The 15,833-nt window shown below is 28.3% G+C and overlaps 1 protein-coding gene across 1 annotated transcript; it reads left to right on the forward strand.

Annotated features, from left to right (window-relative positions):
- The first annotated feature begins 2,993 nt into the window (after positions 1-2,993).
- LOC135927150 (uncharacterized) lies at positions 2,994-10,284 on the forward strand. Its single transcript, XM_065463097.1, has 3 exons — positions 2,994-3,107; positions 9,609-9,726; positions 10,012-10,284. The coding sequence occupies exons 1-3, from the start codon at positions 3,021-3,023 to the stop codon at positions 10,152-10,154; spliced, it is 348 nt and encodes a 115-aa protein (XP_065319169.1). The 5' UTR covers positions 2,994-3,020; the 3' UTR covers positions 10,155-10,284.
- Positions 10,285-15,833: the final 5,549 nt, after the last annotated feature.

Below are 15,833 nucleotides of genomic sequence, written 5' to 3' on the forward strand. Positions count from 1 at the left end.
AATAGACTTATCGCTAAACTCAGACATTTAAGTCAATTTTTTAGGGTATAATCTTGACCACGCCATATTTTTTTTTTAGAAAAACAATAACATTATATAATACTTTGGTTTATTAATCCAATAACTTTCTAACCCTCGAACCTAAAACCTTAATAATGTGAAAAATGTATATTTTTTTGTTAGATAATTTTCTTAAAAATCGTTTTTTTAAGTCAAAAAAAAAACAAAACAATTATTGGACAAAATAAATGTGCGATTAATTTTTGCTAGGGGAAGCTCCATTTAAATTTATTTGTAATTAACCTGGACAAAATCTTTCTTTAGAACATATATTTAGTTTTAGGTGGGTCTCTTTGTTCCCCTAACATGATTCTGGAGCGTATTACCCCGTAACTGATGGGGAAGGTGGGAGCAAAACTATTTGTATATATGTTTTACATTTTTGTACCATAGAAATGAAAAGCAAAACAGAACAATTTTTTTTTTTAACTTTAGGAGCTGCTATGATTTTGTCAAGTGTGACGTTTTCTTTCTTTCTTTCTTTCTTTCTTTCTTTCTTTCTTTCTTTCTTTCTTTCTTTTTTTCTTCCTTCTTAACAATAAAAATATTAAAATAAAGTTTGTCACCCTTTAATTGTTTTATCGAGGTTATTATGTCTAAAATAAAACTTGAAAAAAAAAATATTAAATAAGTTTTTTTTAAATATTTATATATAAATTTTTTTTAAAAAATCATACTTTTTGGTGAAAATTTTAAAATTTGTGGTAATTTTTGAATTTTCTTATGAAAATAAATTATTGTTTTTTTGACAGCCTGTCGCTGGACAAAATATAACAACAATTTAAACTTAAGTTTCAACATATGTAGGAGAAACCGGGGTTGTATTATTCTCCATAAAAAAAAACTGAGGGGCTATAAAAAAAAAATTAATTTTTTAAAATAATTTAAACTTATAACTTTATTTTTTTATGGAAAATGTACGGGGGGACGTATTACCCTTTTATGAGGACGCTACATTTTTTCTTATACGAAAGACAATATCCTAATTTTAAGGTGTCCAAAAACCGTTCTATCAATTAGTTGATGGGAAGGTCATCACTAAAACGATATTACTATCAGAGCATAATCACAGCGGCATCAATGCATTGGTGGGTTAGAGTGCATGGTATGGTTTAGTGATTTACATCGGGCCTAATTTTTCAAACCCTACCCGGCCCGAACTTTTTTTTAAAAAGCTTTGCCCCGGTCCGAATTTATTTAAATATAGAAATTAATTTTTATAATTAATCAAAATAAAAGGTATATGTTAAATGGCGTCTGGTTTGAATCATTAAAACTTTTTTTTTGCCTTGATACTAGTGCCTAGCATATTTAATAAAATGCCTAATTCTCTGTTAGCATCCATCCAAAACAATTACCAATAAACACTACAAGGAGCTAGGACATTTTATTGGTATAACTATATATTATTATAACCAGTTTCATTCATGTCATGAATATCACCTGGCAGGAACTTATTGTCATTTGTTAAATAATTTTTTTAAACAGATCAACCATTTTCATATTTGAAGGGGGGGGGGGGGCAGAATGGTCATTGGCAGCTGGGTGTAGATACCCCAGTTCTCATCAAGGAACTAAAATCTACTTGTTTTTAGGATGTCCTGGAAATAATCTTGATCCAAAAATACTGTTAAAATTAGATTCTTTGTATAACTTAATTACAATAGCTTTCCTCAACTTTTTTGTATCTATTTACACTTAGTTTATTAAACATAAATTTCATTAAATACCACTACCAGGCATAACTTAAATTAGTATTTGTATTTAATGCCATTTAACTCTCAGAAGTAAACCTCATCCCCCCATCAAAGGATTTCCTATCTTATTTGTTTTTCTAATATAATTTTAAATTTTTATTAATGACATTTGCATACAAAAAAAAGCTAATACGCACCCCGTTAAAACGACTACCCCATGTCCTTAGATTCATTTAAAAGTTAATTTTAGGATATTATATCTGCTCCATTATTTCCAATTATATTTTTAACATTAATATAACTGATTTAAAAGTTACATTTATGTATATACTTTTTTAAAATTTTATATTTTGCCTTTTAAAAATTATTTTCACGAGCAATTTTGTATGAAACATTTAAGCGTTTTATTAAAAATACATATTTATTAGGTTTAAATAATTTAAAAACAAGTGTGGAATTAATTTTATTATTTTTTTGGAAGAATATACTTGCCCGTTCACAAATGTTCACCGTTCTACACTTAGTTTTTAGTTTTACACAACATAGTCTTACTGCTTACGGCCTCGAACTTAGTAATAAAGCTAAATAAATGCTCCTTTTTAATCATACTAAATCCCGACCATTTATCATCCGTCTCACCAGAATTAAATAATAAATAGACTATTCATAAGGTATCTCACTAGGTATTTATTATATTTGATACCTATTAAAAGATGGTAAGATACTATTTTATTGTAGTTTATAACTTAAATCATAATAAGTGAATGAATTTTTTTTTATAGTAGTAATAATAAATTTAAAACAATCGTGATATATTATTGGTTAATCTGTAAAATGATAAAGTATCCCTTAAAGTTTTAATTTAATTCAATTTAATTTAATATTTGACAGTTGTTTGTAATACTTTAAAACAGTATTTCTATATCTATATCTATTTCTTCTTATTCTATATTTTCTCTCTTTTCTTTCTACTATAATCGAATCATTTACTATAACGGTATTGGGCTAGTTCCACTCAATAATTTAGTTTCATCTGGAGTACAAGGTTTGTCGGTAACCTCGAGAAAAAAATCGCCATTGAGCAGGTCTTTACGCGGTTCGGCCGTATTTGATTTCCGCCTTCCGCGTTGCCTGTTTTTATTAATAGATAATGCGTAAGAGCCAGTGAACACGCTTTCAAGTTATTAAACTCCTATTTTTTAAATTTTAATAATATTTATTTTTTTAAAAGTTACCAAGAGCTATGACAGTTCAGAAAATTTTATGGAAGATGACAAGAAACCCGATATAGCTTCCTTACAATCCAGTTTAGTCAACGGTTCCTTAGACCCCTTAAAAAATGAAATATCGGTAATATTATATTTTTTTTTGGTCATTTAATTTTCGCAGGAATTTTGATCCCAATTCCTTGCCATTATTTTTTAGGTATTTAAAAATCTTTTAGTGTGGTTAAACGGCTAGATTTGAGCTTTAAATACGGCTAACTCAATATTTTATCCGGAAAATTATTACGCGATCCTTAAAGATTTTGGTTCACAGATGTTACAAAGATTTGGATCTTTTAGCGAAATCTCAAGGTTTTAGGCTCTAATTTTTTCTGGCTAGGATATTGGGTTAATAACCATATTTATAAAATCGACTTCCAACACTTACTTCATATATATTAAATTATCAGATAATTTGTTATTACCCCACGCTATCATTGCTAAGAACGAATAGGGGGAGAGATCTGGGACTGGGGCACAATGGCCTCTTTTTCTTTAAACTCGATAAATTCAATCGTATTTTATCTAAGGTATTTTTTCGATCTTACAAAGAACCTAATTATCTGAAATCAATTAAACCCCCTAGACCCTTCAGCGCAAGATATTTTTCCGCGTAAAACATAATTTCTAAAATGAAAAAAAAATAAATGAGCTAAAATGGTGGAGATGGATTGCTTATATAAAATGCCATTCAGAAATCATCCCAAAATATTTTGAAATCTAAAATGCGACGAAACAGCATGGGGCTCGAAGCTGCATTATCCACCAATAGAAGTGTTTTTAGGGATTAGATCTCCCGCCGATCTTGCTCTCACTGTCTTTACTTCCGGCAGTCTACTTTCGAAATCCGCAATCACGTCCCCACACCTCGCAAAACAATGATTTTTCCCTAGATGATTGCTATCCAGCTTTTTAACGAATTGCCAAATTTTATTCACAAACATGGCAATGGTTATATTGTAAATGTGAAATGGCTTAGTGTGATTGTAATATATTATAACAAAAATTTTAAATTTGATTTATAATAGTAAACTTGACAATTACATATAAGGAATAATGTTATATTTATGCCACTGATATGCATCAGTTAACCTTTTTTTTAAATTAAATCCTTTGTAATTTTGTCCCACATGTTGGATCAAATATTATTTGTGTTTTTTAGGCGAAAATCATTCCCTAAAATATTCACTTTTTTTTTTGCATATGGAAAAGAAATTTTTTTTTTTTTATAATACAGTGTTGGTGCAAAATTTAATTTCATAAAAAAAAAAAACATTTCCATAAAATTATTTAATTTGTTAAAATATATATAAAAATAAATTAGATGATAATCTGTTAAGAAATGACTAAATTTTTTTTTTTACGGTACTAAAAGTATATACTTTCATTAATTAAAATTTCGGAAAAAATAGGTAAATATCGTCGAATAAAGGAGAAAAGTATGATGTTCCATCTGCACAACAACTGTAACTTAAAGCCATAACATTACTATTGGCGTATTATTTAAGATTTAAGCTGAGAGGGGTCAATCTGGAATTGTACCGACCCCCAGGGCCGAAACTGGGCGAGGGCGAGCAGCCCAAAATTAGACAATTTTAGGGGCGCCAAATTTTTTTAATTTTATTCGAATCATATTTAGCTCTTGAAAAATAGTAATTTTTTTTTTAGGTATTCGGAATTTGTGAGAAATCCGATTTAACCGCTTCTAGCATCTGCAGAGTATTTACTCTATAAATTTCAGCCATAGACATTTTAAGTATTTTTTTTTTTTTTAAATAATTTATAAAGAAAAATCCGTAAAAAAAATTTATATAAATTAGAAGTATAGTTTCTAAAGTTCGTGGCAAAATTGGCTGAGATTTATCGGGTAAATTCTCTGTTCGTGTTAGAATACATTTCCGGTTAAATCGGACTGTAAAAAATTTTTTAAATCGTCCTCGGTTAAAAGATTTAAAATCAAGGGAATCCGAATCCCCATAATATAACGAGTTAGAATTATTTTTTGCCCTAGCCACTAAGAATCACGGCACGGCACTGACCACCCCCCCCCCCCCCACATACCTCGAATTGAAATTCTAGATATGTCACTGATGCGCAGTAATATAAATAATTTTACTAAAATTATTTATTTTAAAAAAAAAAAGCTTTTATATTATTTGTTTTTATATTAATACATTAATTACATTATTAAAGTAAGTTTATATACAGTTTTATTCGATATAATTTTTATTTTATTCTTTTCTTTTAATAATTTTAAATTGTTTTATATTAAGTAACTAACTAGACACAAAGGCTTTGGGAAAACTAATTTTTTTTATAAAGATATGTATAATTTTTAGATAAAGTTCTCAAAAGTTTTGTTGTTTTTTTTAAAGGGAAGAAAAAGGGGGTGTGCTATTTTAGATAAGTTTTGATGTGTTTTTTTTTTAAATATAAGCTGTTTTTTATATTTTTGAAAATGTTTTTTTATAATAAATATATCACGCGTCTTTCAATTAGTTTTAATTTTACGTTAGTGTGAAGAATTATTAATTCTTGTTGGCATTTTGGCGATAACTTATTTGGTAACTTTTTTTAAAAAAATATTTTTTCAACATGCGCCATCTAGTAAGTAACTGAAAGTACCTAAAAAAAAAGCCGGACAAGTTAAAAATGATTAATTACGGATCAAGGCAAAAAATTGATTAAAATACTTCCATGGTAGATTTTTTAGATAACAGAACTCCCCTAGATAATAGAACTTTCCTAGATAATAGCAGCATGACATTATATTGTCGCGTTTTAAAACGACTCTACACAAGAATATAATACGAAAATCTCATTTTCACCAATCTGATTTCGGTCTATCTAGTCTAGTGATCTGCATCGGCCTAATTTTTCAAGCCCGGCCTGGGCCAGACCAGAACCCTAAATTTTTTTTTAAAAAAAAAATTTACCGGCTAGCCCTAATTTTGTTAAATTATAGAAATCAATTCTCAAAATATATATGTTATATGGCGTTCTAGTTTCTAATAAAATCAAATATTTTTATTTTACATAAAATAAAATTCAACATATAAGTAAAGAAAGAAAGAAAGAAAGAAAGAAAGAAAGAAAAGAAAGAAAGAAAGAAAGAAAGAAAGAAAGAAAGAAAGAAAGAAAGAAAGAAAGAAAGAAAGAAAGAAAGAAAGAAAGAAAGAAAGAAAGAAACGTTAATATTTTATTAGATGATTTAAAACAAATATACAAAAAAATCAAATAAAAAAAAAATGACTTTTTTAAACTTAAGAAATATTACTAACTTAAGAAATATTACTTTAAAACTATTTATTTAAACGACCGGGTTCGGAAATCGTGGTTTTTTCTTATCCTATTGTGATTTGTATTATGGAATAATAGATAGATCACAAGTGTGAAATTTTAAATATAAATAAATTATGTGTATAAAAAAATTTTTCCCTTTACGAATCTTACACTATATTACACAGGCATATTTATGACGGCATTTTTTGTTAATAAAATCTTCGTGGTTAAAAAGAATAAGGAAGAAGAAAAAAAATTTTTACTATCAAGATAGGAATTTGAATCGGATACGATTTAATGATTTTATTTGTTTTATTTTTTTCAATGAATCCAATCTTTCCTTTCCCATTCCACTCACATCTTTTTTTTTAAAAAATCATTATATAATTAACTAATTAATTATACTATAGACACAAATCTTTTTTATCAATATTTTTAATCATGAACGGGATCAAATCCGTTCATCATCCAATCTTATCAATCCCGAATCTCGTTATCTCAACTTTCTCGAAGACCACCAGAAAATAATATTCGTTCTTGAATTTCGAATCGGATAATTTGATATTCGGTTGTGCTAATCGAATAATACGGTTCGAATAACTCATAAAAACGAATTTTTCATAAAGATATGCCATTTTTCGATAATTTTATTTGTTTAGGTATTGAAACCTATTAAAAAAAATTAACTTGATGTTAAAACATTTGATTACAAATGGAATTACAATTACGTGTATTTTGCAATAAATTTATACAAATATAATTACAAATTTTTATTACTCCTATCCGAATCAAATAATTTATTATTCGTAATTCGAATCAAATAATTTGATATTCGTATTTGCAAATTTCGAATCGAATATCAAATAATTTTCGATTATGCCCTTTTAAAGAAAATTTTTGACGAAATTTAATTTTTAAGAGAAAGTTTATTATAATAATAATAATATCAAATAGATATTATCTAATTATAATTGGTCAATCAATTAAATAATTTAATGTTTACCATATTTTGCACTAAAACCAGATGGTGGTAGCCCGTCTGTGCCATTAAATCTAGATATTCATTATCTATGAATCTGAAACGTAAACTGGAGCCTGGCAAATCGACCATATAACCCCGGGGCGGTCTTATATTTTTTTTTTAAAAGCAGGTCCTGGCTGAGGCTTAAAAAATTGGGCCAGTAGAAAAGATTTTTTTTTTTGAAAATGTTTTCTATCAATTTTTAAATAACGATTTTTCTTCTACAAATAAAACGAATTTCTTCTACAAATAAAACTATTTTTTTCTGGATTTAGCAAATCATTACTGTTCGGGCTTCGGGTTTTCTAAGATTGTAGGAAAAACTGGGATCGAGTTGACTCGGATTCCGTCCCTCCACAAAAAATTGCTTTTTATAAAGGGTTTATTCTAATAAAATAGTTAAACCCTCCCTCCCTCCATGTTTATTTTAGGAGAAACTAAATTGCTAATGATGAAATGACATTAACTTTGATACTCTTTTGGGGGCCATAGAATCGCCGCCATATGAGGTTAAAATAAAATTTTGCATCTCTCGCGGGGCGGGTTTAAAAAAAAATTAAAACGACCGGTTAACGGTTTGGCGGAATTAAGCAGAAAGAACCAATCCATGGCCGGCAAATGATTACGGAATAAACAGAAAGAACCAATCATCATTTTTTTAAAAATTAGTGTGGACGGGCTAAATAATTTAAATAAATGGAAGAATCTTCATTACCCCTTCGCCTTATCTATTATTATCAAAATGGGTTATTTGTCTTAGTTATTGTAATATAATACCATTTTAAGTTACAATTTTTTTTTGTGATATATAGATAAGGTTTAAGGGCAGAAAGAAAATGGATTTTTGTTTCGGACAAGATACTTAGAAACTATAAGCAAATTTATTTATACACCATATATTAATTTTTCGAGATTAATAATAGATACAAAATTACAGTGGGTAAAACCAGTTCAATTAGGCCAACTTGCCTCCTTGAAATTCCCTAAAATTAAAAATGAAATGGTCATATAGTTATGACATGAAAAAGAAATCTCTACAATTTCGTTAAATTTATCTAAGAATAAAGGTATTTATATATATATATTATAGTACCTACCTACTAGTGTTGTTAAATGGCTACTCAATATTTCACCCAGAATACTATTACGCAAGCCTGAAGATTTTGTTTGTAGAAGCAAACAAAGGTTTGGACATCTATTAGTCAAATCTCGAGACTTAGGCAATATTTTTCTGGCTTAAAATATTGAGTTAGCAAAATTCGGCTCAAAACGAGCCGTTAATCAACTCTACTACCTAACCTACCTATCTTCGATTAACTTTGGTTTTCACATCTAAATCTAAATTATTCATTATTTTTAATAAAGATTATAATCGATTTTGGATTTGTATTCTACGAGTATACGAGTAAGCAAAAATGTATTTAATCGAATTATTTTGAAATTATTGATTATTTAAAGTTATTCGATAAATATTTTTAATTAATTATTATGTAATATTTAAAACATGTTCGCCCGGGAATATTTTTTTTTCTTTCTGATTTTCCAACTCCACAAATTTTTTTTATATAATTCCATTTTTAATCCGAATATTCGACAAATCAAATCCATATTAAATTCGTTTACGAATATGAATTAGGAATTATTCGTTTCGTACGATTCGGAAAAAACGCATCGAATACGAGTAATACGATTATTCGATAAGTTTTGACTTATTTAAAAATAAAAAATATATATAAGCGTTTTGTATAGCGATAATCAATGTAACGGCTCTATTCGAGCCGATTTTTAAAAAAGGCTAACTCGATGTTTTATTCAGAAAAATATTATGCAACCTTAAAGATCTTGCTTATAGATGGCACAAAGGTTATTATTCGTTTCGTACGATTAGGAAAAAACGCATCGAATACGAATAATACGAATATTCGATAAGTTTTGACTTATTTAAAAAAATATATATAAGCGTTTTGTATAGCCATAATCAAATGTAACGTCTCGATTCGAGCCGATTTGCAAAAACGGCTAACTCAACGTTTTATTCAGAAAAATATTATGCAACCTTAAAGATTTTTCTCATAGATGTAACAAAGTTATGACATAAACATCTATTAGCGAATCACGGGGTTTAGACAATATTTTTCTAGCTTGAAATATTATTTTAGAGACCCCACGTCATTTTTCCTTTTTGTATAAACCCTTGAAGTTTAAAATAAATATAAAAAAAATTTATATATATATATATACTAAGGCAAATTGTTTGTTATATTATTTTATCTCTTTTTTCAGGAAAATGAAACCAAACCTCTCCCACAATACATTCTCATAAACGGCTTTCACAGAAACAACGATTCGACCAATGATAACCGTAACTTATATCCCTTTCAGGAAATGTCTCAGCTGAAAGGTTTTTACCAAATTATGTTTAAATATTTCAATCGCGAATTCATTTAAAATCATAATTAATTTAGTTTTTCCTCCTCTTAATGGTTTAACGGTGCAGATTTGCCCGACTAGATTTTCTTGGCTGATTCAGAGCATTAATCAATATAATTTGAAAGAAGAAAAAAATTGATCATTTATGTCCACTAGAAAAATCTTGACCATTAATGGGTTAAACTCTCCCGCCAAATTAAAGGCAAGATTTATGTATAATTTAAATATTTTTTTTGCATATTGTAAACAATTCCAGAGACCAATCAGAAGTCGAGCCTAGATAGGCTCAGTTTGATAGTCGATAGAATATCGCCGAAGATGGAAGACGGGTGCCAACAAAATCAACAACTCCTTTCTCCGCCGCTAATCGCTTCTTCCAATTCCATCGCAAACCAATAAATAATAATAATATATTTTATTAATAAATTTATAAAAAACATTTATCGAATCATGATTCATGATTAGTTTTACTAAATTTTTATTAAAAGTTAAAGTTATATATAATATTAATTATTTTTTTAATTTAAATATAAATTTTTGATATAAATAAAATTTTTATCCGTTGTATTTGAAGAGAAGGAATTATTTTAAAATATCTTTTCAAAATATCTCGTTAATATTTTATCGAGAAACACTTGTGCTCAATGTATCAATTTCGATTTAAATTTTTTTATTTTGAAGATATTTTTTTTTAAAAAATGTAAAAAATAAATTTAAAAACAAATTATTTATGATTAGATTGATAAAATAACCTAATTTTTTTTTGAAATAATTTTTGAACCACAATTTTTGGTTTTTATAAATATAAATATTTAGTGTGGTTTAACTACCTAACATTTAGTAAACACAAAAACAGATTAGCCATGTATTTATCCAAAAAGAATCGATCTTTAAGTGTAGACTCAAATGAAAGGCTTAATTCAATTTTTTTTTTAGGCTAAGAGCTTGAATATGCCACAATAGAGATAATGTTAGGTAATTTAACATCACCAATTACAATTATTTTTAATATAATAAGAAAATTTTTTAAATCGGAATTATTACCCTCCCGCTAGCCCTATATCATATTCTCTTAAAAAAAAATATTCAAATGAAAAATATCTCTCATAATATCCAGCTTAACTCAATACATAGCCAAGCCCTTACCTAATCTTTATAAAAATTGTAATCGTTAATTAAGACTAAGAGTTAAAACCTTTTATATCCAGCTTAACTCAATACATAGCCAAGCCCTTACCTAATCTTTATAAAAATTGTAATCGTTAATTAAGACTGAGTTAAAACCTTTTATTTGGTAATAAGGGATCTAATTGACCTCAAGGTTTCTAATTTTCTTTTGTACATGAATGGAGTTCGAGGTATAACTTATATAGGGGGAGGCCGGGATGCTCTGGGAACGGAGGAGAGTTAATTTTTCAATTTTATTTTTCTAAAACTATAATCATAATTAGAGCGGAAATTAATATTTAATACAGATAATTGTGACAGTGGGCTTGGGCGAGGAATTTTTCCTGAGGGAGGGATGAGGGTTTCAATTAGCCCCAAAGTCAGCCATATTGGATCTTAGGAATCATCTATTGTTCTAAAATTCTTAGCGATATCATCACCCTGCTCTAATTCTAATTAAAAATTACACAAAATTAAAATTGGGCCCTTTGGTAATTTTCTATTGCTTATTATTCTTATAAGATAAACATAATATTTAATCAAGTTCTATGGAGAAAAAAAAACTGAATTCTCTACTAAAATAAATATGTTTTTAGTTCGGATTTCTTTTACGTTCTCTGATTGGATGGGTAACATGCCAATCCAAAAATATCCTGTATCACCACTTTCGTCACAATGCGATCAGGTTGTTGACGTTTACTCTCATTTGTCTTTGATGATATATTATGAGTGGCAGTAGACGCTTGTTGAGAAAAATATTATTTTTTTATCTCCCCTAAATTCGCTAACCTTTTTGTAAAACCAGTAAATTATTTGCCTGTACATTCAAGTTCATAAATAAAAATCTAAATTCTCAAATAATACCTAAAAAAAATAGAAATAAAATTTGGTATATATTTATCTTATTCGCCAGTATATACTCTCTTTGAAAGACTTATCCATTTTTATTCAGTGATATCCTCTCCTTATTTGCTGTTAACAAAATTGTAAACTAAAATCCATTTCATAAGCGCATCCAGGATTTTGGGGAGGGAACCACTATTAGATGAGGTTTTTTCCCCAAGAATTTTATTGGAGGTCTTTTAGGTCCACTTATCGTAGATCTTTGGTATGAAAAGATAATTTTGGGTTTTCAACTCTTTTTTTAAATATAAAAATACATTTTTTTTTTGAATTATAGTCGTTATTTTCATAATTTATTAACTTTTACCAAATTTTCTTTCAAATTCCTCTTTAGAATAATATATTGTATACACATTTTATTTATTGGGGGTGGGGGGGGCACGCACGCAAATTAGCTATGGGTGGGAGGGAGGGGGTGTTATGTTACCCTTCCTTCATATCTGGTTAAGCGATGGGTTCATTTTGTTATTTTATATTTATTTTAAATTATATAAAGGACATAGAAACAAATATTAATAATAGAATATTATAAAAAGCTATTTTTAATCCACTTTATCACGGGACCTGACCTGATACTGGACCTAGTTATTTGTCCTATTCAAAAATGAAATTTTCTACGGGGGTGGGGGGAGATATTTGAAATGATGTCTTTATGGAGCATTAGAAATTCATCAGAACCCACTCATCATGATATAAAATAAATATATTAGAACTAATCGATGATAATTTCGAACACAAATAAATAAAATATTGGAAATATGTAATAATATTAAGAGCGAAAATATAATGCGGTTAAAAAATATTGCAGCAATCTAAACCGGTTATGTAAAGAGAAGTTAATCAAAATATAACATTTAATCTTCTTTGCGATAACGTCAATCAGAGTTGTGTATCTAGATCCTGTATCTAGATATAAAAATGTGGTATCTGTATCTAGATAGATTTTTGATTAAAATATCTGTATCTATATATTATTTTAGATGGAGTATCTGTATCTAGATCCATTTAAAATCTTTTAACAACTCTAGTCAATCATTTAAGAATTTGTTTTGCGTTGGGGTGGAGATTAGATCCTAGATGAGTAAATCTAATCCCGATTGGTTTTTTATTCTCTGGAATGAAGAAGATGACCTCTCATTTGTGCTTGTACCCTTTGTAAGTTAGGGTTTGTTTCTCTTTATTTTGCTGTATATATTTTTATCTTTATTATAGTTTTTTTTGTTACGCATAATAATTTGGCCGTGTAACAACGCGAAGCATTTGACTTTGTATTGTATAATTTATTAAGACATTTATTTATATTGTAGAATGTGTAAATGGCCGATCTTTAGGCGATATTATGATCATAAAAGATTATTATTTTACTTATTACTTGCTTGATAGGATTATTCGTGTGTGCCAATGAATAGTACTAATTTGGTTATCATTGCCAAATAATTCAATAATTTTTTTTAATATATTAGAAATTATGAAATATATTTTAATGCTTCCCACACCCGGAGCACAGATACCAGACCTGGGGTTCAGATACGTGGTTTAGAGTTTAGATCCAGGGCACAGACCCCTGGTTTAGAGAGTTTCAGTAACAGTTGTAGTTTTATTTTTTAATATACATTTTTTTTTATTCGATAAAATGATTTATTTTAACAGGTGTATTGAAAATTTGGTGGATTGATTTTATTTATTAGTTTAAATAAGAAATTGCAAAGATCACTTCATCATTTTTGTAAAACTTTTGGATATTTGAATTTTATTTTTAAAAAAGAATACATAAAAGCATATTAAAATATAGCAGCGATATTCGTAATGCGTTTTCTTTGATGGATTTGTTATCCATTAGTTTTCATTTTAAAAACTTTTATGAAACCTTGTTATACTGCGAAGCGAATTATGGATATTATCAGTAAATTAATTACACTTTCAGAGTTTGTAATGTGTTTTGATAACAACAACAAAAAAGATTAATCGTATATTTAAAACCCTCATTTCTTTGGCGGATTAACTAAACAATCAACAAGTGCTGGACCAAAGTACCCCGGTAAGATAAGTTGGTCCAAAAAAAAGAATGAGCTTATACTTTAATAGACTTTAATGTGATTTAGAGTAAATTATATTTATCCTATTCGTGCTAAAACGAAACCTTCCCCGACCCCCCTCCCCCATATTTTTAGAAGTTGTTACATAGCTTTCCTTTTCGGAGATATAGTTTTATTAGGGAAAAAGACATGGTGTCTTTTCATTCGCCCCCGAATTCCGCGAAGATTTACCCTTTGCCATCCTACCCACAACTAAATCAAAATTAAAATAAAAAAATGGAATCTGTATCAATACCCCTTTATCCCCCCCCCAATGAAAATAATATATTTCCAAAACACCTCTCTCCGATTTCAATGATAATATTGCCACCTCATCCCCAAGTGGTCGAGATCCCTGCCCTCATCTGATTAGAACTGAAAAATGACCTCATGAGTCGTCGCAGGAAAAAAACAGTCAATGCATGGGGCTCTTGTGAAAACTGATAATCTTGCCATTTTCATATAAATGGTGTAATATAGATTTATATTTATTAGTTTACAAAAATGGATCTTATGAATCTATAAAGAAAAATGACCTCATGAGTTGTGCCAGGAAAAAAGGTACACTCAATGCATGGGGCTCTTGTGAAAACTGATAATCTTGCCATTTTCATATAAATGGTGTAATATAGATTTATATTTATTAGTTTACAAAAATGGATCTTATGAATCTATAAAGAAAAATGACCTCATGAGTTGTGCCAGGAAAAAAGGTACACTCAATGCATGGGGCTCTTGTGAAAACTGATAATCTTGCCATTTTCATATAAATGGTGTAATATAGGTTTATATTTATTAGTTTACAAAAATGGATCTTATGAATCTATAAAGAAAAATGACCTCATGAGTTGTGCCAGGAAAAAAGGTACACTCAATGCATGGGGCTCTTGTGAAAACTGATAATCTTGCCATTTTCATATAAATGGTGTAATATAGGTTTATATTTATTAGTTTACAAAAATGATTCTTATGAATCTATAAAGAAAAATGACCTCATGCATGAGTTGTGCCAGAAAAAAGGTACAGTCAATGCATGGGGCTCTTGTGAAAACTGATAATCTTGCCATTTTCATATAAATGGTGTAATATAGGTTTATATTTATTAGTTTACAAAAATGGATCTTATGAATCTATAAAAACTACCCCTCCGCCCTGACCCTAGCTATCTTTAAAATTTAATTTAATGCCAGTTTTTGAGTATGTTCTTTGTTCTTTCTCAAATAAATATATTATTTATATATTAAGAAAGCAGGAATAGATGCATCCATATCAAACTAATAATTCCTAACATATGTTATTAAAACTGTTACCAAGACATTTTATCATTGAAAATAAATATTTGTTTATATAAAACGAGAAACCCATATTATCTTTTGATAGTTTATTTTGGGTCAAATGCGCCAGCTGGTGAGAAAAAAATATATGTACAATTAATAAAATACATTTTTTTAATTAAATGCGCCATCTGGCGAGAAAAAATTATGCATACAAATTAATAAAATACATTTTTTGAAAAACAAGGAATAGGAAAAATAAATGATTAAATAAAGATTATAAAACAAATAATTTGTTATTAATATTGGATTTAAATTTATTACATTGGGTTGTTTTGCTAGAATAATTTTTCGTTAAACTCAATAAAAAATAAATAATTGGTCCTCAAATAATTATAGTTAAAATTGAAGAAAGAGAACTTGTTGTTCGACAGACGTGTCCCCTTGTCAGGGAAGTCGAGAAATTAATGTAACACGAATTTATTTTATTTTTTAATCAAACAGTAAAATTTCATATGTTATATCAGCATAAAAAAAACAATCCAATATTTCATGATCACAATTTATTTTTCCGAGGTCTATATATAATCCCCCTTTTTATTAAACGAATGTAAACAAATATTAATTTCATCCTTGTCCATCTCGAAAACTGGCTAGAA

Source organism: Gordionus sp. m RMFG-2023, chromosome 3 (assembly GCF_954871325.1).
Source record: "Gordionus sp. m RMFG-2023 chromosome 3, tfGorSpeb1-WG-v2, whole genome shotgun sequence".
In the NCBI taxonomy this organism is placed as follows: Eukaryota; Metazoa; Nematomorpha; class Gordioida; order Chordodea; family Parachordodidae; genus Gordionus; species Gordionus sp. m RMFG-2023.

Bases quoted from the DNA above. Each gene is read 5' to 3' on its own strand.
- LOC135927150 (XM_065463097.1), top strand. From the start codon at position 3,021: ATGGAAGATGACAAGAAACCCGATATAGCTTCCTTACAATCCAGTTTA. The intron at 3,108-9,608 runs GTAATATTATAT...CTCTTTTTTCAG, and splicing joins CCTTAAAAAATGAAATATCG to GAAAATGAAACCAAACCTCT. The intron at 9,727-10,011 runs GTTTTTACCAAA...AAACAATTCCAG, and splicing joins GGAAATGTCTCAGCTGAAAG to AGACCAATCAGAAGTCGAGC.